General features: G+C 43.2%; 1 protein-coding gene and 1 non-coding gene across 2 annotated transcripts in view; both read right to left on the bottom strand.

The window, feature by feature from the left end:
• Positions 1-23,480, bottom strand: part of VWF (von Willebrand factor) — a 190,299-nt gene that overhangs the window by 7,576 nt on the left and 159,243 nt on the right. The window contains exons 43-49 of the mRNA XM_060253812.1: positions 22,460-22,570; positions 18,810-18,993; positions 18,256-18,296; positions 13,424-13,540; positions 10,433-10,531; positions 6,326-6,454; positions 3,987-4,026 (exon numbers count right to left, since the gene is read on the bottom strand). Coding sequence (XP_060109795.1) covers positions 3,987-4,026; positions 6,326-6,454; positions 10,433-10,531; positions 13,424-13,540; positions 18,256-18,296; positions 18,810-18,993; positions 22,460-22,570 — 721 coding nt within the window. The remainder of the gene's footprint in view (positions 1-3,986; positions 4,027-6,325; positions 6,455-10,432; positions 10,532-13,423; positions 13,541-18,255; positions 18,297-18,809; positions 18,994-22,459; positions 22,571-23,480) is intronic.
• On the bottom strand, positions 1,861-1,932 carry TRNAS-GGA (transfer RNA serine (anticodon GGA)). The gene has a single exon. It is a non-coding gene; the product is annotated as a tRNA-Ser (tRNA).

The raw sequence follows: 23,480 nt of genomic DNA, 5'->3' as shown, positions 1-23,480 counted from the left end.
AAGATTATGGCCCTGAAGTTTAGGCCATCCCCAGTGCATTTTTATTTTCATTCCATATAGTCAATTTTTCCTTGCAGAGCATAGCAATGCACCTAAGCTCACAGCGCAGCCCCACATATTTATATATCTAAGTAGTAACATTCTGCAAGTCTACAGCTCCCTGCCTTGCTAGGGCTTCATGTTTCCTCCTGGATAAAACAACAAAGCTTCCTGATTTGGAAGGTGTTTCTGGCTGCTGGGCGGCAAAAGCCAGCTCTGCTTTGAAGGATTTCATCACTCCGTTTGTCAAAACTTGTCCAAGAAGAATGGAGACGCAGAAAGCCACAATTGTAGACACAAGCCCCATCGCAAAATAACTGTCAGCACCATGCTCGTCTTTTCTTTGCACCTGGCTGAGAGAGGTTTGATCCAATTGCACCCGGCTTGCTTACCCGTTTTCAATGCATAATATACAATGGAAGGACACAAACCATTTCCACATGATCGTTTTCAAAGAAAAAAAATATATAATCAGACGGGGGGGGGAGTAAGAACGTTATTAAGGCAGGGTACTAATCTGTCACTTTCAGAATAAAAACAAACTAAAAAACCCCTGCACACCCTCAAAGACAAATTTCAACCCACACTTGAGAAAAACTGGAGGAAGATTATTAGGTCTGCCTGTCGAAGTATTGTAACATGCCAACTCCCAACTTTCCAACATATTTTACAGCCAGAGTCCAAATGATATTTTCCCTGAAAATGTCACAGGGTTGGCTCAAGAGGTGTGCACTGTTTCCCAGCTTTTCTGCATAGAGCTTTTCTGCATTCTCATTTTCCTTGCTTGTGTATTCCTGTTGCTTCATTGAGGGGGAGGGGTGTCAACATGTTTTGTTCTCTCTCATGGTTGATCTGATATTATATTGCCTTAAGTCCAGCATACAAACCTGCAGGGAGATATGCTGGACATAAAGGGATGTAACACTGAATCAACCACTAGAGGGAGCAAAACACATGTGGAAAAGAAAAAAAAAATGAAGCAACAGGAATCCACAAGGGAGGAAAATGTAGAATGTGGGAAAGCCCATTAAGAAGTAGTTAAGATCTTAATGTGTCCAAGAAACAGAGTTATGGGGCTATGAAGAAAGGACCAAGCTTGATTCTCAATGAGTAGGGTAATTAGGGGCAGATAACAGGATGACTTCCACTCCCAGCAATGTCCTCAAGTAAACCTATAAGCAGGGATGCTTCTGAAATCCTCCTTGTTTGAATTTCTCTGGGAGTCTTCAAAGGGCCTCTGCCAAAAAACATCCTTGCTGAATTTTCCCAACACATTCCAGATGCCCTTACGAATACATCTGGAACTACCAGGCCAACACACAAAATGTCGCAACAGTTTTTGTCATGAACAACTAAGGCTGCTGCTTGATATTCACTTTGAAAATAGCAATCTGATACAGACCAACGAATTACCAGCAAAAAAAATTCATCATCATCATCATCTAGCTGAATGTTTACACTGGATTAGATCCTGCCTAGATTTCTGCAGGCATGGGGCAGGGGTGATCTTCACAGATGCCCTCCTCCCATTGGAGGCCTTTCATTCCCCCCAAGCTACTTCTAAGTGTCTCATTTTCTCCCAGGAACAGCATTTCAGTGGGCTGCCATGGAAAGAATTGATGAAAGTCATCACCTCAGATATTTAGGCAGTATCCAAGCCATCAGTGTTCTTTTGTCTTCTTGGTTGGTTCTTGAAATCACATGAAACTGCCTTATACTAAATCAGACCCTGGGTCTGTCAAAGACAGTATTGTTTACTTAGCAGCTCTGCAGGGTCTCAGGCAGAGATCTTTCACATCACCTACTGCCAGATCTTTTAACTGGAGATGCCAGGGATTGAACCTGGGACCTTCTGCATTCCAAACAGATGCTCTACCACTGAGCCACAGCCCCTCCTTCTTCCTCTTAGCACTCTTTTCCTCCTTCTTTGCCCTTATTGTCCTCACCCTCATTTTCCCACTCAGCTGTCAATCCTATTGGTTGCGCCCACATGGTTTTAAGAAGCCCTGAAGGCAAGCCCACTGAAAATGGCACAGAGACCCTGAAATGCTGCAAATGTGTTCACAAGCCCTGCAAAGTGACTGAAAACAGACGATCCTTTTCAACACTTATGAATGACATCACCAGATGTAAGTGGCTTGAATTTGGCCCTAAAACTAGCCGCCCTGATATTTGTATTAGACTGCCTCAACCCTGGATCAGCAGAAAACAAAATCTACCTTTGAATCTGTCCAGAAAACCAAATGTTGACCAAATGTGAGATTTTCAGAAATATATAAGCACCATCCCAGGAAAAGTGTTCTGTCAGCAAAAGAAAGCCATCATTGCTGGGAGATTCCCACCTCTCCTTGCTGTTTATTTTCTGCAGTATTTTCCTCAGTTAATTAAAAGTCTCTCTGAGCCTTTTAAATATGATGTTGACATCTGTTTTATGTAAAGGTTAATTGACAATTTTCAGTAACTGTCCTTGTGCTTTAATCCTGGTAGGCAGATAAAAGGCCTCTTAATTAAATTACCTGCCGAACACTCTTCAGTTGATAGTCTATTATATCAAGAGCTCCACTGACTTTTATTTCCTAAAACCGGAACTTGCTGATATATGGATAAGCAATGGCAGGGAACGAGCTTGGAGTTCACTTCCCCAAACTGGGGTTTTGTTACAGCAATTACTGCGGCTACATAGGGACTGGCGGCAGGGTGCCCCATCTTTTATTTATTGGCACACAAACAGAACAAAAAGAAAGAGGAGAGAGACAGAACCGAGGGCGGGAGAGGTGCTGACATTTTGACCTTCCAAAGGAAGGATAGCTTTCAGAACCAAAGCAAATTCTGTCTATCATTACCCACCACATAATTTGGCAACCTAAGCTTTTATTTAGGGTCAGGGTGAACAACTAACTGGGGAATGATCTGGGGAGGGGGGAATAAGGGGGAAACTACACGGCACTTAAAGGAATATGAAGTCTTTTTACAGACTTTTCATAGCTGATGCATACCTTTTGTGTGTGTGTGGATTCAAATCAAAGGTATTCATTCACTCTTGCACCCTCGTCCCCAGAAGTTTATTTTGAAGAGGAAGGAGTCTGGCCTCTGTTTTTCTATATGAATCTCTGTTCTAAGCATGCCTCCCAATTGGAAACAGGCACGTTGGAACAGCAGAACTGCTCTCCTACAGCAGAAGCCGACAGGATGAGAACAAGACAGGAGCAGTGAATCATTCAGAGAGGCAGCAGGCAGTCTCCTCTGTGTGTGTGTGCACTTTGAGCTGACAGAAGCCTTTAATCAATGTATTTATTTCACATAGCCCACCAGCAATTCTTTCACACACACTCGTATGCCCCCACATACAATATGGTGTAGTGGTTGGATACTGAACTAGGACCAGGGAGACCCAGGTTCAAATCACTGTACTGCCAGTATGCTTCCTGGCTGATCTTGAGCCCATCACTGTCTCTCATCTTAACCTACCTCACAGGAATGTCTTGAGGATAACATGGGGAGGGGGGGGGGGTGCTATACCTATGCGCCTTGAAAGCATGGGCAGGATTTTTTTAAAAAACAAAATCTAATAACTAGACAAATTAGTGGCTTAAATTGACCGGCACAATGTGAATGAGCCAAAGATAAACTTGTTTAGGTTCTATTGCTAACAAACAGAAAGTTAGTGCTTCCCTTTTGACTATGTATGTTACAGAGGGAGGATCACGCTCATCACTAAGAAGTCATTGAAATGGCCATTAAATTTTCCATATTTTCCACTGCTCTCATGCCTGGAGGTCGCAAGAATCCACTGTAAATGTGCAGGTCTAAACAATAACTTGGATTAAAGTGTGCTCTTATTCTAATTAATGAAGTTGGCTGTCTCATTTTCTCTTTACTCCAGGCATCTATAGATCTGTATTCAGAAATGTGGCAAAAGTTTGTCCTTTCACAAAAAGAAGACTTACATGTTTCACAGCAGGTGTTGTCAACCTTGGCAATTCTACCCTGAAAGAGAACATATCTCATTTCAAACATTCATATTTATGAAAATATATTTAATATATATTTAATAGAGGGCTCTCTCTTTCTCTCTCTCTGCACTTTCCCTCTCTCACAGTTTATTCTGCAATCTGTCCTTTTTTGGATAGCTGCCAGAACTAAATCTTACAAGGAATATGGAGCTGCTGCCAAAAACAGCAGCTCTGCATCAAATTCCTTCTGCAGTTCTAAAACATCTGACATATATTCCCAATGTTTTAACATTGTATTGTGTTCTACATTTCCCTGCCAACATCACTGGCTTCCACTGGTGGACCAATGAAATTCTCAATGCAATGTAAGGCTACCGAAAAACAGGATAACAGATAGAGCAAGCAGAAGACATTGACACAGAGCTGCCATTTTAGGTGGCAGTGCTGTGTCATTTGCAATGCTTAAGAAACAGAAGCTATCAACTTGCACACTCAGTCGATCCTATAACTCTTCTAATGAGGCTGCTAATCCCTCTGTGACTCGATGCAATGTGTGAAGCGGTTTTCAGTCTCCTTGCAACCTGTCAGGGACTGTTCTCTGCTAATGAAACTAGCCACCCATGCAAAGGCAAGTGGTTTACCTGTGCTTTGAGTGATCATCTAAGCAGCCACATGCTTGAGACTGCACAGGACAACTTTGGGACTTGCCAAGGAACAGGCACTGATGCTCCTCCCACGGAGCATGGATAAGCCCACTCTGTACTCATTTAGATGTTTGGGCAAATGCCTTCCTGCTCAGTTCCTTCCAACTAGCCAGTTATTAGTTATCAATGAAATGGAACTCTGATGGAGGGAAGGAGTTGTATGAGCAGAGGATGAACATCAGTTGCAGTAAAGCAACCCACTTTTCTTCTTTGGGGTCTCTGTGCGACCCCACAACTGGGATGTTCCTGATGACAGGTGCTGACTATAATTAGGCAAAATGCTGCACAGGCTTGTTCTCCTGAAGCCAGCATTTTCCTAGGCTCTCATATACAGAGCCTAATGTTTAACAAATGTGGACAACATGACCCATTCAGCAACCCTGCGGAAGACAGAAGGATATGTTCAGCAGCAAAAGACTGGTGATGTGGGCATATTCTGAGCAGAGTGGCCCTTGATTTTGCTGGGCTCAGGTGGTTTCAACATCTAGTAATATAGAAAGTCACTGCCAAGGACACTGGGAAGCAGGGCTTTTTTGTAGCAGGAACTCCTTTGCATATTAGGCCACACACCCTGATTAATTAATTATATTTATATCCTGCCCTCCCCGCAGCGGGCTCAGGGTGGCTAACAACCAATAAGAACACAACATCAAAACATAATGCTTAAAAACAATCAATTAAATAATATGCAATAAAATAATCAGTTAAAATTACATAGTCAATAAAACACTAACACTGCCAATACTATCTAAGGATCTTGTAAGGTATGGTGCTCATGATCTTAATACAGTAATGTTGGCCAAGATTGTCCATTCTCCCTAGGTGATTCTAAAATCTTCCAAGAGCTTACACTAGGACCTGTAAAAAGAGCCCTGTAAGCTCTTGGAGGATTGGGTACATCTGGGAGGTGTGGCCTAATATGCAAAGGAGTTCCTGCTACAAAAAAAGCTCTTTTGGAAAGAGAGGTGCTCACCATTATAGGGCATTCCGTAGCAGACAAAAGCGACATAGCTTTCAGAGAGCTGTGAGTTCTTCAGCCAGAGCTCTCCAAGCTTCCAAGGTTTGTTTGTAGGGAATTTTGATGTCAGCTTTAGATTCAACAAAAACTCTAGAATAATGATGTTGGCCAGAAAACTGATAAAGAACAATGGGTTGGATCCAGCACAAATTTCTACGTATGCTAGAGCTCTTACCCAAGTAGAAACATAAGAAAACGACCATAGTATGCCTCTTGTGCTAAGTCAAACTTATTGTATTCTCCACTTGCAATTCCACTTGTGCAATATTTTGCACAACCAATTTCTATGCACTATAATATAAAGGGTGGAAAGGGCTAGGTGCTGGACAAGATCTCACACAAGCGGCACTGTGCTAAGTTCATTCACGTTTCCTTTTGCACACTGCTAGATCCAAGCCAAAATCATTTAGAAGAAACTCCAGCCGTTTATGATGCAGTTCCTCCCTCCCTCTTCTGCCTTTACCAGTGTCTGAATTTAAATTGTAAGCTCCCTGGGGCAGGAACACATCATCATCATCATCATCATCATTATACTCTGTAAAGCACCACTGTATAAACAATAACCAAAACCTGTTGAAGCATGTCAGTAAGGCACTTGGTTTACAACTTACTCCTTCAGCCAAGCATTTAGTGGAGTCAAATGGTGGGCACCCAGTGATTCTCCTTTCCCATATGAACTCTCCTTTCTCACTGATTTTACAAGAATTGCTGTCACACCCATCTTGGATTGTCTCATTGGGCTGAAAAAAATTTCAGGGCCATTAATTATACACAAAATGTAATTTTAATGAGTCATAGTTTTTAAGGAAAAAAACTTTCAAAGTTAGTAGATGAGAGTAGAAGGCCAACAACTGTTTTACATTGGATGAGGAGCACACTCCCCTGCCCCACACATTTGATGAAACCTGTGCTATATAGGGCATAACCCATTATTTCACTCTTTTAAAGAGAGTTGGATCTGAGCATGTGCATGCCTCACCTGTATCACGAGTTAAGTCATATGAATTGTGGATAGCACATTATATGTTGTCGAACTCATTATATGTTGTCTAACTAATTTGTTTAAAAGAGCCAGATCTGGCATAAATAAGGCCATGTCAGGCCAGGCCACTTCAGGGCCGGCGCGTGGGAGTAGGCTGACTAGGCGGCGGCCTCGGGCATCACCTGGCCTACGGGCACCATGAGACGCCCCCTCTCCACACCCCCACGCTGGTCCTGACTTCACCCAGGCTTCCTGACTTCACCCAGGCTTCCTGAGCCTCAGGAAGTGTGTGTGTGGGGGGGGAGAGTGGAAGGGGTGGGACTGCGAGGGCCCGGCTGCTGCTGTCCTGTCTTCACCTAGGCTCTCCGAGGCTCAGGAAGCCTGGGCAAAGTGGGAAGTCAGTGACATCATCAGTGATGTCATCGGGGCGCACAAATATGATACGGGGGGAGGGGCGGCAGAGTGCTATTCAGCTTGGGGTGTAGAAAAGCCTAGTGCCAGGCCTGGGCCACTTGTATACCTATTTAAGATTAGGTAGCAGAGATATAAACTTTATAAAGGACACAAACATAATTAAAGATTCATTTTTTAAAAAAAACTTAAAACATGCTTAAAACTTCAGCACTCATTGGTCTTAAAGGTGCTTTCTTTGTATTTCTCCCATGGGATCCAGGGAACTGGGTAAAGGAAGCTCTGGCTCTTTCCTTCCTTCCCCAGGAGACCAGGAGGTAGAAGAGCCTCAGCCAACAGAAGGAAGAGAGGCTTGGCTCAGTAGCTTTGCTGTGCAATTGAGAGAGTCTGGCAAAGCAAGCTCTGCCTCCTCCGCTTCCTCCTCAAGGGAGGAGCCTCAACCAATGGAGAAAAAGAGGCTTTGCTCTGTAGCTTTTGTGTGATTGAGCTTACAAAGCAAGTTGTTATGCAGAAGGAAGCAAGAGAGAGGAAGAAGGAAGTTGCTTGGGGGCCTGACAGGAGCCCTCCGGGGGCCTGATTCAGCCCCCAGGCCACATGTTTGACACCCCTGCGCTATATGTACAGTATGTACAGTGATGCTGCTAAAGGGGTGATCTAATCCTAATTATACCACACAAATAAGGGCCAGACTAGACAATACCATGTTCCTAAGTCTAGCACAAGGATGCAGCATCATTTTAAAGCTTTCTTTTTTAAACTACTGGAGGGGGCCATGGGGAATGGGGGCTCCTGTCTCCCCTCCTTGTACCATTGTCAAGCCCAGAAATACCATTTTGGTTCTTGAAAATAGCACAGGGAGGACATAGGAGTTCCTCATGACCCCTTTCCCCCATGCCACAGTCCCCGTCAGAATTTGGCCCCCCCTAGGTGATTCTAATTTTTTTTTTAAAAAAAAAAATCCAGGCTCTAAAATGTACCTCATCTCCTCCTCTCCTTTCCCCTTTGGGGAGAAAGATAAGCAAAATAAAAAGTATTAGACCACAGTGTCTCCAATCTCTAGCAGATCTGTTTGTTGCTGAACAAATCACAGAATCTGCTGAAGGACCTTCTGTCCAAAATCTGTATTGGCTAAAGCAATAGTTTCCATCCAGCAGTGATGCGCAGATATCAAGATGGATTCTTTGCGAAGGTCACCTTGAAGAGATGAGTAATCAAACATTACTATGCGAGAGGCTCAAACCTCTAGAAATTGCTGTTCCTTTGCCTGGTGGGCAAGACAATGCAATGATTTAGCAATGTTTCGGATACCTTCCTTCCCTAGATATCAGCATTGAAAAAGGAGTTTACAAAATCAGAAACATGTCTAATGTAAATCCAAAGCCCTGGGTGAATCCAGTGTAGTCCATTCCTTTTCTTTTTTTTAACTGAAGTATGAGACAAAACAAAGCTACATGCAGTTCTTGAGATCTTGTGCAAGGTTGAACTCGTCTGAAGAAAAAGGTGGGATATTTCTGGAGCACCACTCTGTCTTATGTAATATGCAGATCTCTAGATGCAGAGACAGATCACTGAGCTCCAACATTCTCCTACCTGACTGTGAATAGGAGACAAAAATTTAAACGCAAGTCTAGTCCCAAAAGATGGTTGAGTGAAAGTCTTGAGAATGATCGGAAGCCGCCATGACAGAACGTGGTGGGTGTATGTGGGCACTACATCAGAAGTTCCACATGTGGCTCAAGTGGGATTGCCATTTAAGCTGAGGCCTAGATATCCTCTGGGACTGCAGCTAATCCCCAGCCTAGAGAGATCAGTTCCCCCAGAGAAAATGGCTACTTTGGATGATGGACACTATGGCATTATGGTCCCACCCCTCCTCAAATCCTGTTCTCCCCAGGCTCCACCCTCACATCTACAGGAATTTCCCAACCCAGCACTGGCAACCTTAGGCTCAAGGGCTCTGACCAGGCCTCTGCCTAAGCCTCTGTACCACCTCAGGAAGGAACAAGACTTGTTAAATGGAGCCCTGAGATGTCACAATATTCTTTTTCCTGTGCCATCTTGAGAATTGGTTTATACCCCACTAGGGTATAAACCAAGTCCAATTCAAGAAATATCTGGGAACTTTGGGGGTGGAGCCAGGAGACTTTGGGGTGGAGCCAGGAACAAGGGTGTGACAAGCATAATTGAACTCCAAGGGAGTTCTGGCCATCACATTTAAAGGGACACCATACCTTTTAAAATGTCTTCCTTCCATAAGAAATAATGAAGGATAGGGACACCTTCTTTTGGGGCTCATAGAATTGGACCCCATGGTCCAATCGTTTTGAAACTTGGGGGGTACTTTGGGGAGAGGCACTAAATACTATACTGAAAATTTGGTGCCTCTACCTCAAAAAACAGCTCCCCCAGAGCCCCCGAAACCTCCAGATCAATTTCTCATTATACCCTATGAAAATCGATCTCCACATAGGGAATAATGACGTGCTCAGCAGACGTTCTCCTCCCCCTACCTTTCTGGTGACTCTGAAGTGAGGGCTTGGTCTCTCTACTCACGAGTTGCAGCCAACTTCTTCCAAGTAACACAGACACCCCACCCCAAGAGGAGGCCTTTCAATTGGAGACTGGAGCCTCCGGAGGTGGAAAGGCACATGGTCCTCTGGGGGTGGGGCTTCCCCCCGCCGGCTAGCTGACTGGGGGCAGGGAGGAGCCTGAGAAAGTGGAAGAACTCCCGCTGGGAACATGGGGATTGGTAAGCCTATACCCCACCCTTCACTAACCAAAGGAGTCTTAGGGTGGCTTATAATCACCTTCCCTTCCTCTCCCCTCAAAAGACGCCTTGTGAGGCAGGTGGGGCTGAGAGAGTTTTCACAAAACTATGACTGGCCCAAGGTCACTCAGCAGGCTTCATGTGGAGGAGGAGTGGGAAGCAAACCTGACTTTCCGGATTACAGTCTGCTGCTCTAACCACTACACCGTACTGGTTCTCTTAAGAAGGCCTTCTAAGTATTTTCTCATTTTGACTTTACAAAAGAATGCATTTTTTCACATCAACACGATAAAATATACACAAAAAATAGACTTTAAACATAACTCTTTTTCAACATGTCAAGAATTAATTTCAAAGGTGGTTCTTCTTCCTTTGTTTTTATGTTGCAGAAGTGTGCAACTGGATGCTTTTGTGCCATAAAAAGATAGAAATAACTTCAAAGCTAGCCATTTGAAAGAAAGAATTGAAAGAATTCAACATTAACACTGAAAAAATGTTGAACTGGTGGTAGAGGGAGAAACACACCAGTTCAGAGACAGACGTATGAAATCAGCTGACCTTCAAGTACCGTATGGTCCTATCCCTCAGCCTTATAGCGCACACTGTTGGCAAGCATTTACCACAGCAGGAGCCAGGGACATTTTCTGTTCTGTAATTCTGCAATGAAAGAAAATCAACCATTACTCTGATTGCAACCTTGGAACTAACACAGAAAATAAGCTCATATGTAGAAATACAACCACACCGTCCTAGTTTGCAATTTAGTATGTTTTAACATGAAGTTCTCTCAACTAAAACATCTGTAAAGCAGTATGCATGTTGTTAAGAGAGTCTTGTGAGATGTGCTCGGGCCAATGGGGCACCTCTCTTTGGAGATGCTGATGCTGGGGTTAAGATGGCTCATCTGAACATCCTTAACCTTCGTTACCAGGTTAATAATGATGCTGCCTCTAGATGCCCTGACAAGCTGACAGTACTAAAAACATGAACATTGGAGCTCCATAAGAAACATAACTTTTATGTAAATGGTAGCCTAGTATCTGTATAGTGATATGAAGATCACACACACACTATAAACTGAGATAAGCTGAGAATTGGCTCAAATTATTGCTACTATTATCATTAAGGACCTTCTGTTTGGGCTGATGGTAGATTGCTGGGAAGTTTTATTAATTTTTCAAACAGAGCAAGTGTCCTTCTTTTGCATTCGGTAGCAAAGTGTAACATCAACTAAGGCACATGGAGATCATGTGCAATGGACATAGAAGAAGAGAAGAGATTGGATTTATACCCTGCCCTTCACTCATAGTCTCAGAGTGGTTTACAATCTCCTTTCCCTTCCCTTACCCACAATAGACACCTTGTGAGGTAGGTGGGGCTGAGAGAGCTCTCCAAGAACTGCTCTTGAGCAGAACAGCTCTGAGTTGATTGGCTCAAGGTTACTCCAGCAGTTGCATGTGTAGGAGTGGGGAATCAAACCTGGTTCTCCCAGAAAAGAGTCTGCACACTTAACCACTACACTAGACTGGCTCTCAGTAGTGGAAAAATGAATCCTAAAAATGGAGTGGGCATAGACACTGGGCCTTCTTGTACCCATTTTAGTTTGGACCCATGTGCACGGAAGTTTGGGCATGATCCGACACAGATCTGTCTCAATCCAAAGCCAAGAACCTTCCATAGAAATGCCTTTCCTCAAAAGTACCAATGTAGTAGAAAAGTGCAAGAGTCCAGATGCTTTTGGACCTCTCTGGGGATTTCAGTACCATCAGCCATGGCACCTTCTGGGCCATCTAACAGTGATCAATCAAACTAGAAGGTGGTGGCCAGAAGACTGCTGTGCTGTTCCTTCCATTGGGCCTTAGCCTAACAGGTGCCACAGAGTAACACTGTTTCTCCCATGCTTTTAGATACTTTTTTGCCAGGTTAGGCTGGTTGAGCAGCTCAAACTAATCATAGAAATTGTAGATCTAGAGGCCTTAACCACACAAGCCGTGGGAACAGCCATGTCAGTCTAATGTTACACATTCATTGTGGGGTTGTCTTTGAAAACGGTTTGGAAACTTCCGCTAGTGAAGTATGAGAAAGCCAGAATGTTAAAAGGGGCTTTTTATTTGCATGTGGAAACAACAGTTTAGGGTTTCCAGTGTTGTGATGTGAACTTAAGCAAGGGAAATCTGGCTTCTTTATGATCATTAGATCATATTTCAGTCGGGCCAGCCACAAAAAAAAAAATCTAAGTATTTCTGGAGGGGATTCTAAAACAATGTATCTGAGGGCAATGTATGAAGCTACCATATGCTGAGTCAGACAGGATTGCTGCCCGCCAGGTGGGGCCTGGAGATCTCCCAGAATTCCAACTGATCTCCAAACTGCAGAGATTAGTTCCCCTAAAGAAAATGGCTGCTTTGAAGACTGGGCCCTAGGGGTGAGTTTGGTATTAGAGGAAGGGAATGTCTAGCTAAACGCGTCAGGGCTTCTCTTTATTTGCACCAATCTAAATGTTTATTGCCCACTTATTGTTTTAGAGTGCTAATAATAAACTTCTTTTTGTTGTTATGCTGCCTGGGTCCTCACAGCTCCTTGGTCATGGTTAAGAGGTATTTACCAATAAGCAAGGGTTTTTTTGAGCAGGAATGCAGTTCCAGCTGGCTTGGCACCAGGGGATGTGCCCTAATATGCAAATGAGTTCCTGCTGGGCTTTTTCTACAAAAAAGCCCCGTGTGAAACAACGGTGATGTCAAGGGGTGTGCCCTAATATGCAAATGAGTTCCTGCTGGACTTTTTCCTGCCAAAAAGGAAAGACAAGGGTGGTTGGGTGCTCTGGGCCCTCCCATGCAGACCCTTACCAGAGCGGTGGCAGCCAGCAGAAGGCCCTCCTAGGCCCCTGCTGTGTGACACAAATCTTTCCCATCCTCATACTGCCTTAGATCTTTTAACTGGAGATGCTGGAGACTGAATCTGTGACTTGCTATGTGCAATGCTCAGGGTCTGATATTGACTCTTCTAAATTACATCTTAATGTTTATGGCTAAGGGTTTTTTTTTTTTAAAGCATACATGAAGTTTGCAGAGTGCAAAAGAAAAGCCCATGCTTAGAATAATACATTTTCTGATGGGTCCAGGGTTTGCTGCAGTTTTCTATTGAGCATGGGCATGTATATCTGGATTCACTGCCATGCAACATTTAGTAACGCCTAGACTCTGATTTATAATCAACCAATCAAAAAAAGATACCATTATAGCCTTTGAATACTCTTTGAAAGCTGTGTGAAATTTTATTATTTACAGCAAAGGCCCTTTATATCTGGAACTGGTATGGAAACGATTCATACAATCCAAGGCATCGCATCATATGTGTGATATGATTGACTCCTAATGATATAAGAGACATGGTGCATGTCTTCATGATTTTTGGCACGATTTATGAAGACAAATACGTGTCTTCTAACAGAGGTGTGAGCACAAAGTACTGCATACAGCACAGTTTGGAACAGATCCCAGACAATCAAAAGCGCGAGTAGGGCTGGTCAGCCATAACATTCTCTCTTACCGTGGGGCAAGGTTCACAGGTAGTTTTTTCACACGTCAATTTGTATTTCGAAACCAGTCCCCTTTGTAGGTTGCATGTGCAGCTGGTGCACTGATCCAGTAACACACTTTTCCCTGGCTGGAAGATCAGAACAAGTTTGCAATTTAGAGTGATGACTGTTCCTCATCAAATACATCTAAAACGGGCCATTTTCCACCAGATGAACAAAATTAAACTGTACAGCCTCCAACTTGCTTTTCCTGAACAAGCCAAGTGCAAACACTTCCATATTTAATTTGATTTGAGGCCCTTATCCATCTTTTGCAGGTCGAGCAAAAAGATCATGATGTAATGGCTGAGAAATGAAATGCCAGTGCCACCCAGCAGCCAAAAGGCAAAATGAAGACTCAGATGTTAAAAGGCTGCATGGTCATTCCCAGGGGTCATTTTGTAGAAAAATAGGTGGTGGAGCTCATCCAGGGATTGTTATGCAGCTGCACCTACTATTCAATGGACAAGGTAGGTCTGAGGGGAGGATGAGGGGGAACCCTCAGAACGGTTCAGGAGCTGCGCTCCTATGAGCTCCTGCTGAATTCAAGGCCTGGTCATTCCTATCTCAAATGGTGCTGACTTCTAACTTCTCTCCAGCCCACCAGGCAAATATTATCAACACAGCTTTTGTGCCTCTTTGTTTCTTTAAGAATGTACTATTTCCCTGCTTATAGTCTATGAGCAACTATAGTCTAGAGCTGATTTTCAAATCAACCCTGACTGTTCCATGGAAGGTCAGATGCTGAAGCTGAAGCTCAAATACTTTGGCCACCAAATGAGATGGGAGAATTCACTGGAGAAGACCCTGATGCTGGGAAAGACAGAAGGGAAAAGAAAAAGGGGACGGCAAAAGATGAGATGGCTGGACAGCGTTACTGATGTAACTAACATGAATTTGAGCGAACTTCGGAGGATGGTGGAAGACAGGAGGGCCCGGTTTGACTTGGTCCATGGGGTTGCAAAGTGTTGGACTCGGCTGTGTGACTGAACAACAACAAAGGGGCCTTCAATCTCTCTAAGCCCCCGACCTGTCTAGGCAACACTGAATCACAGAAGGATCCACTTTACACCATTTGTCCTCAACCCAAATGACACACGGGGTGAACCCAACCATCCTCTGAGGAACCTTCCTCCAGCTAAACAGCCTTCCTCCCATTCAAGCGGCTCTTTCTCCAGTGGAAGAACCACATAATTAATGAATGGATAAACTTTGCTCAGTGGGGTGGTAGGACAGGGGCAGGATCCACTCTATTATATGTACAATGGTTGTTTAACAGCTTAAAACAGAAAAGAATTCAGAACTAACTTTTGCATTACTGCAAGTCATGACTCTATGTAACATGTAGATTTGGCCTTAAATAAATAGGGAAAAAAGATTTTCAAAAGTCTTCCCCCCCCCACCCCGTAGTTACTTCCTCTGTCCTCCTTCTACATCCCTCTCTCTTTCTCTCTCTCTGAGTCCATCTACATATTAGCAGGATCAAATCTTCCAACATTTTCCCTTAAAAGCAGCTAATGGGGAGATTCTAAATTAGATCCAAGTGGTGGTGCAGTTGGAAGGGGAGATTCCTCCTGGCATCTTTTCCTCCAATCTAAATCACACCCACACATACACACACCACAGCTACTAGCCCTATGGCAGAAAAAGTGCAAGGATATGTATTTTTCACCTAGCTGTGCAAACAGCAACATAGGAGGGAGGGTGTCTGTGTCTATGTAATGGAGAGAATTAACTCTCACTTCACTTCCTGCTGTTTTGATTCAGTTATGCACCAGTGCTTCCAGTGCTATTCAGTAAAAAAGTAAAATCTCTTCACGAGTCTCTCACTAAATATATACAACCTAGTTCTTGCTGTGTCTTTCCCCTTCTTTCCCCACATCTCTCTTTGTCCTTCCTGCATTCTTTTTCCTCTTCTCCCCCTTTCTCTGCCATCTTTCTCCTCTCCTTCCTCTCCTCAGGATCCCTCTGTCTCCTTTTCTCTTTCCAATTCTGAGCCATGACCTACCTGCTGAAGATCAATGAGATTTTGCACATGTGGAAAGGGGCACATGTCAGTTACTGAAATTTTTTTTTAAAGTTTTGCTGGTCTTTTGGATCCAGATTTCCTTTACACAAATGCCTAATGCTGAAGAGGGGAAAATCACATAGATGGGATTTATTGATTTCTACAAAGGCTTTGTAATGTGTTGTGCTACAGCAATCCCTTTCCTAATTCATTGGTCCCAAGTTTCCACAGAAAATCGCAATACCTAAATCCTCACTGGCTGGGAATAATGTCTGCAGTATTGAATTCAGTGGTTTGCCATTCTTTAAGTTGGAATCATGTATTTAGAAAAGGAAATTTGGACGGCGTGCTTTAGCTGAATGCCAGAATCAAACACACAGATACCGGTAATACCCCACATGTTTGGGAAAGTTCCCATCTGGATCAAAAGTTTATATTATTTCTACAGGGACCAGTCCTGGAAAGCTCCGTTAACAAGTAGATTACTATGGAGGAATTGGTAAAAATATAATGAATGAATTTTTAAGAAGAGGAAAATGACTGTCAAATACACCTATGAATACACCCTTACAAGGCCCTATCAACATCTGCTAACACACTGTTAGCCAACACAACCCATAAAAGTATCAAGCCAAAGAGTGCCTGTGTCTGCCTTGAACGCTCCGCTCAATACAGGCCTGGGAAACCAGATGACAGTTACAAGAGGATTCCAGTTGGTAAGTCAAGCCACCTGGTTAGAAGTCTACAGCACAGCTCAGAGCTGCAGAATGAATGTCGTCAAGTCAAACTATGGAAGGATAAAGCTGGTAACTGGATACAAGGTGGAAATGTAAAAGGATTAAGGCAGGGGGAAGTGGCCACAGGAATATAGTTGCTGCAGGAGACTCCAAACGAGGAATTGTTCAATGAATAAGTTAGCAGGGGCCAAGAAGCCGAGGTGAGGAAAGAAGAGTGGGGGGTATTCTCCTTGAACTGAAAATGAAATGTGGTTAAACAGAAATACATATTTCAACCTGGGCAAAGATCTCATACTATGTATTTGGAGATTATATTTTATATAAAGTAAAGATTACTGTACACACACACACACATAGAAAGGAAATCTGGAGGAATGGTAAATGTATCACAAATATAGATTAAAAGTAGTTTAAAAGAGAGTATTGATGGATAAACTTGAATGAGGAAAGTGATATTACACAAAAGCATCCCATATGGCAAGCTGCTCTTCAGTCTTCTGCAATAACAGCAGCAATAAGGACTGAAAAAGAGCCCTACTGGATCAGACCAAAAGTTTGTCAGCCTGGAATCTTGCTTCTCACAGTGCTCAACCTGATTAGGAGACCCACAATCTTCTCCACTACTCCCACCTGCAACTGGGACCCCAAAGGTACCCCCCTTGCTTTTGAAAAGAAAGAAGTTTCATTAGGCCAGGGCTCCCCAACAGGACACCAGTTGACACCTTTCCTGAGGTCCATCAACTGTTTTTAGAGAGTGGATAGGTCCAGATGGGGTTTATGCCTAGCAGGATTTCTTACTGGCCACTGGGGTTCTTATCAGCTGTGTGGGTTTTTTTTTTTTAAAAACCCACTGCTTTGACAGCAGCTGCCACCACAGAACAAGAATCTTCACTGGGTAACTGAAGAGAAGCTGTGCGTAGTTAAGAAAATGTTTTTAAACAGTATGTTCATTTAAAAAGTCTCCAAGTTAAGCAGAGCTTCTGCCCAAAATGTTGAAAAGTTACTTTTAGAGTTAAGCATAACCTCCCTGCCTTTATAATGGCTAGCTCCACCTCCTGCAGTAGCCATTTAATGGCTAGTTCTGCTTCCCATGGCAGCCATTTTGTGGTTGTTACCACCACCCTGTGATAAAATTCCACAGACTCAAAAAGGTGGGGACCATTGCTTCAGATCCTGCCCAGTAAATCAGACAGACCTGTCCTCCATGGGTTTCCCCTGGTACAAGAGGGAATAGAGGCAATCTTGCCAGATTCTCCTTCTCAGTGCAGTCCTCATCCTGCATACCTCATCCTGCATATATATATATCTTCTTCAAAGGTACCTGTTTAATACTTTTTAATTTAAAAACTTATGCTGTAACCCAGTATCTTCTCATGCATCATCTGAGGAATCCTTGTAATGATTTTGTGGGAATTCAACATATAGCTGTATCATTTCTTATAGATATTCTTTCCTTGGAGGAAAATAAAAACATTAGAAACACCTCCCCCCAGTTCCTTTGTTGCTTTAAGAGGGAAGAAGGAAGGAAGGAAGGATCCCCATAGAAGACAATGATGGGACTGTGAAAAAAATGTCTACCTAATTTCAACTCGAAGCCAGAATGTTTAAAATATTCCTTTTTCAGATCTGGCATATGAAGAAGTCACTACAGATATATGATGACTTCAAACCATAGAAGTAACATAGTATAAGTTGGTCCTCTCTTAATGTTTATGTTTTCACGTTTTATATTCAATGGTGAGTGAACTTTTTGTTTCAGAGAATCAGCTTTGTTTTTTCAAGCTTTCTAGAAGAACTCCCAGAGTTTAAAAAGGCATTTTTTAGAGTTATCTCCTAGCTCAAAAAATTGGAGCAAGCTTACTGCTGCTGTATTATTATTTTTAACAACCTCCTCAAAATTTTCACTTTTTTGTTTGTTCACAGCCTTCTCATTGTTAGAGATCTGAGGTGTACTAATTTCAAAGCAGATATATTGAAAACTGATTTTTAAAATTCTACTTGGATCCCTTTGATTCCCACATGGGAGATCCTTTAAATAGCTGATGAGCTATTTTCTTACCCCAATAATGGTGCCATTGAAAACACAGCCATTCACAGGATCTGTAAGAGAAAATATGGGCTCCATTAGAATCACTATAAAGATGGTGGCACTAGGATCGCTAGAGGGGTTGAGAGCTAATTTGGGACCCCTACAGAGATTCCTTCTGGGGGCCTACTCAGACCCAACCCGAACAGTATTTGAAGGGCTGTCAGAGGAGGGCAGGGAGCTGTTCCTGTGAGCAGCAGAGGAGAGGCCTTGCAATTATGGGTTTAAATTAAAGGTGGGAAGGTACCAACTGGATATTAGGAGAAACTTTTTTACAGTAAGAGTTGTTCAATAGTGGAATCAGCTATCTAGAGAGATGATGAGTTCCGTCTCACTGGCAGTCTTTAAGCAGCAGCTGGACAAACCCTTGCCAGGGATGCTCTAGGCTCATCCTGCACTGAGCAAGGGGTTGGACTAGATGGCCTGTATAGCCCCTTCCAACTCTGCGATTCTATGATTCTAGAAATCAGATGCCAGCACAGAAATATTGTCTCCCAGTTTTTGTTGGACTCATTCTACTTGTTTACCACAATGGCATGAGGGACAGCAGCCTGTCTTTCTGTCACAGTGTAGCTCTGTTCCCAACGGGCAACTGGGAGGCTCCATCTGCACACAGGAGATGTTCTTATCCTGAACAAAGACTTCCTCGTTCACGCGGACGCACTCTCTGATGACACATGGGTTCAAGGGGGACTGCCACTCTGAGCCGACCTATGAAGGGAAGATTCCATGAGAGAGAGAGACACTGCTCCTTCCTTAAGAGGTGCAAGTAAAGCCACATTGCATGGCCGTTTTTGCTGCTCCAGAGCTGTGGGAGAAAAACAAAACAAAAACACCTCCTTCCCTTCCTTGCCCTTTACTGCAAAGCAACCTGAAATTCTTCCCAGAACAGCAAGCAAGAGTAGGTGAACATCACAAGCACTAATCACTTGAGGAGAAGATGCCAGATCTGCAGAAGATGCCAGATCTGTCTGGAACTCTTTAAACAAACAGCAGGTGTTAGACACAGATGACCCTCCGACCCCCTGAATTTTTTTAAAGTCTCTATTAGCCAGATGAAAAGTAGCGCAGCTAAACTCTGTGGCAGAAGTACACCAACACACATCCGTTAATCTGGTCCTAATTAGAATCAAGATAGTGTTTCATATCTTGGGAGAGTGTAATTCATTTCCAAATCTCCCCAAACTTGTGTACTCAGTTTCCAAACATCAATGGGTACATTGTTTGGCTACCAGTGACTGAGGACAGAAAAGGATAAAATAAAGCATTTGTATCATGACTTTCTATCAGCTATCAAACTTGGATTAAGGACTGTGGACACACTCAGGGCTCAGTATGTTACAAGCTGTGCAAGCTCGTTAACCACCTCATTAAATCAAATTGCATTTCAGCATGGAAGATAACTGAAAAGCACGTGGATGCTCGTTTTAAAGTAGTTTCACACAGGAAAAAAAAGAGAGAAATCATTATTGTTGAAATCCATGAAGTGTGCTGAATTCTCAAGAATAACAATGCTGTAAACTGAAGGGGGAGGAAATGAAATGATACTCTACAGACAGATGTAGTACTTTGAGGCATAATCCAGACAAAGTTAAGCCTTTTAAAAGTTCCACTGATTTTAATAATAGAGTTAAAACATGCATTGATTGCCCTCCCACTGAAGCCAGTGGGATTTAAATGGTTTAACTCTAGCCTGGTTGGGCCCAGGATCAGTAAAAGCACCTTAAAATAAAACACACTTCTTTGTAGGAAGCTACTGTTGATTAATGTTTTCTCTATCGATTAATGTTTTCAAATTTCTGACATCCCCATTGCAAAATACACAATGGGTAACAATTTAAAGACACACACAAAATGTGAAAATAAAGCAGCCTTTGGAATCATTACGTTTTTGTCGTCTCAGTAAATCTGGAACTCCTTTGCTTTTTTCCAGGCATTTAGCAAAACTGAAGAGAAATTATTCCTGTTGTGAACGGTTTCTGTACTCTTCTTGAGAAAAGTGTGAATTCACTGGCACTTTTAAGATGAACAAAGTTTTATTCAAGGTATAAGCTTTCGTGTGCATGCATACTTCTTCAGATACAATGAAATGGAAATCATCAGTCCATACATATAGGTAGAGAGTGAGCAGTAAATTAGCATGCAGCATAATGAAGCTGTTTGACAGATTCAAGGACCAAAGGAATAACAAGCTTAGTTTATATGGTTACCACTTGTTTGGATTTAGTTCAAGGGGGTGGGGGTGGGGGGATAGAGTGAAGGAAATAAATTGAGATTCGTGGTGTATGGACTAGTAATTTCCATTTAAGCGTATCTGAAGAAGTGTGCACGCACAAGAAAGCTTATCCTTTATAATAAAAGCCCTTTCGTGGTGGCCAAACAGAACACCCTGATTGGTTGGGACTATGTTGCATCAACCTTTGGCCTCTCCAACAATCAATCAAGAGTGCTTGCGTGTCATTGGTCGAGTCTGCTCCTCTCTCCTGCCCAAATGGCTATTGCCTGCCAATCAAGCTGATTCTGTCAGTAAACGGCAACCAACCTTGGTTCTGGCAGTTTCTGGCTCTCCCTACTCTCCCATTGGCTGAGCCACCTGTTGCACTGCTTCACAGAGGAGAGAAACAAAGCTTTCCCTCAATTGGCTGAGGGAGGGAGGAAGAGGGAATGAGCCTCGATTGGCTGAAGGAGGAGGAGGGAAAGAGCCAAAGAAAGCCTTCCCTTGATTGGTTGAGTGCTCCTCCCTATCTTCCACTAGAAAAAAAACAGTCAGAGACAGGGAGAAAAACTGCATCCTGCACCAGCAGACCAGATACAGAGAGGGAGGGAAAGCAAGAGGCAGACAGAGATTGCAGTCCTGTGCTTAAGACCAACAACATTATCAGGGATAAAGTTTTGGTCTGAAAGCTATCATTAAGCGGCCTCTGAGGAAGAACTCATTGGAGCCAATTCTGACTAGGGCTGCCATTCCAGGTTGGTGGGAAATTCCTGGAGATTTTGTCATGGATTTTGAGGAGGGCATAGGAGTGAGGGCTGCAGAGTGGGGTCTGCCAGATGCAGGATCTTGCTGTAGAAGCTGACTGGGTGATTTTGGTCCAGTTAAACACTTTCATCCTAACCTACCTCACAGGGTTGTTGTCCAGATCAATGGGGGGAAGAGATGATGTAAGCTACTTCAACCCCCACTTACACACTGTGGAGAAAGACTGTCCTTTTCCTATGTAGAGGCTGCAGGGAGGGGGAAAGCGATGGAAAGCATGCATTGATTGCTCCCCCACTAAAGTCAATGGGATTTAAAATGGTTTAACTCTGGCCAGGTTGGGTCCATGATCAGTAAAAGCACTTTAAATAACACCCTTCTTTGTAGGAAGCCATTGTATATCTCTGTTGATTAATGTCAGAGGGACTGATAAAGGGAAGGAGATAGTATTGCCAACTCCAGATTAGAAAATTCTTGGAGATTTAAGGGGTGGAGCCTGGAGAGAGTGGGGTTTGAGGAGGGGTGGGACATCAGACAGCTACAATGCCATACACTGCACCCTCCAAACCATAAATTTCCTCCATAGGAACCACTGTTGCCAATCTCCAGGTGAGGACTGGAGATCACTCAGAATTACAACTGCTCTCCAGATGGCTGAGATCAGTTCCCCTTGAGGTGGGGGGAAGTGAATGCTTTCACTTGGGGTGGGTGGGAAGACAGCAAGGGTGGGGAGGCAGTCACCCAGAGCCTCTTTATGTCTATTTTTCTCTACAATGGGCCTTATTCCTAATACCTGAATACAACTTTGTTGATCTTAAAGGTGCCTCTGGTCTCATTCTCAAACTTTGTTCTGCTGCTTCAGAACTACATGGCTGCCCATCTGAATCTGTACTCTTGTTGGTTACTTCTGAATTTAGCATAACGGTATTGCCTTTCCTGCATTGCACTGCCTTTTAACCTTGATGCTTATAGTTTGTTTCTTCATAACCTCATATTGCATGCATCTGTCCCATTAGGACACACCACATACTTCTGAAGAAGTGTGCTCTAGATCACAAAAGCTTACATTAGAATAAAATCTTATTATGCTCCTGTTTATTTTGTTTGAAATTAAATGGAAATGTAATGTTGGATTTTTTCTTTAAGAAGAAAAACTTGACACCACATCCACATGGTAAACTTGATGAAAATGTGACTTACTTGGTGCCAACGAACATCTTCATCACCTCGAGACCAAAATGCTACTTCATCGCACATTGTCTTGAGACATTTCCCACAGCATGCACCTTCTTTTTTGACATACTGATGTCCCTGGGGCAAGGGAGAGGAAAAAGAATACAGATGGCAAAAAAGATAGGACGTGGAACTTAATTTTGCAAAGACTAGAAGGATTAACAATTTTCAATTTGATGTACACAGAATTCCTGTTGGAATCTAATAATGGACACACGATTTGCATTCCTGAGAAGCCCAGCTATATTTTTCCTCCTTCCTTTATCAGTTGTGCATCATCTTGGGTATAAATTACTTAAGAGAGGAGGCAAGTCAGTGACAACTACAAATTCTGGCTACTGAGAAATTTGTGGACTTCTGTAATAATGTGCATCTGTGTGTGAGAGAGAGCAAGGGAGAAAAAGACAGCACATACAATTGCATGTGCTCACACATGGACTAAAGCCCATAGATTTCTTTAAGATATTTATGCTCTACCCAACCAACAGTTGATGGATACAAATATAGAATAACACTATGAAAATAACAAATCGTCATTATAGGCCAGCAGCAATAAACCTAAAAATGTTTACAGCATTAATAGATCACCAAGGCAGAATGAAATGTTAAGTGACATCTATTACTGGAGAGTCAGTTTGGTGTTGGAGAGCCAGTTTGGTGTAGTGGTTAAGTGTGCGGTCTCTTATCTGGGAGAACCGGGTTTGATTCTCCACTCCTCCACTTGCACCTGCTGGCATGGCCTTGGGTCAGCCATAGCTCTGGCAGAGGTTGTCCTTGAAAGGGCAGCTGCTGTGAGAGCCCTCTCCAGCCCCACCCACCTCACAGGGTGTCTGTTGTGGGGGAGGAAGGTAAAGGAGATTGTGAGCCGCTCTGAGACTCTTCGGAGTGGAGGGCGGGATATAAATCCAATATCTTCGTCTTCTTCATCTATTAGTGCCCAAGTCTGAACCTTCCAGGGTGATGATGGACTCCCCAGTATGGAACTGGG

The sequence above is a fragment of the Heteronotia binoei genome, chromosome 14, assembly GCF_032191835.1.
Source record: "Heteronotia binoei isolate CCM8104 ecotype False Entrance Well chromosome 14, APGP_CSIRO_Hbin_v1, whole genome shotgun sequence".
Classification (NCBI taxonomy): domain Eukaryota; kingdom Metazoa; phylum Chordata; class Lepidosauria; order Squamata; family Gekkonidae; genus Heteronotia; species Heteronotia binoei.
This window is presented reverse-complemented; position numbering and strand designations above follow the sequence as displayed.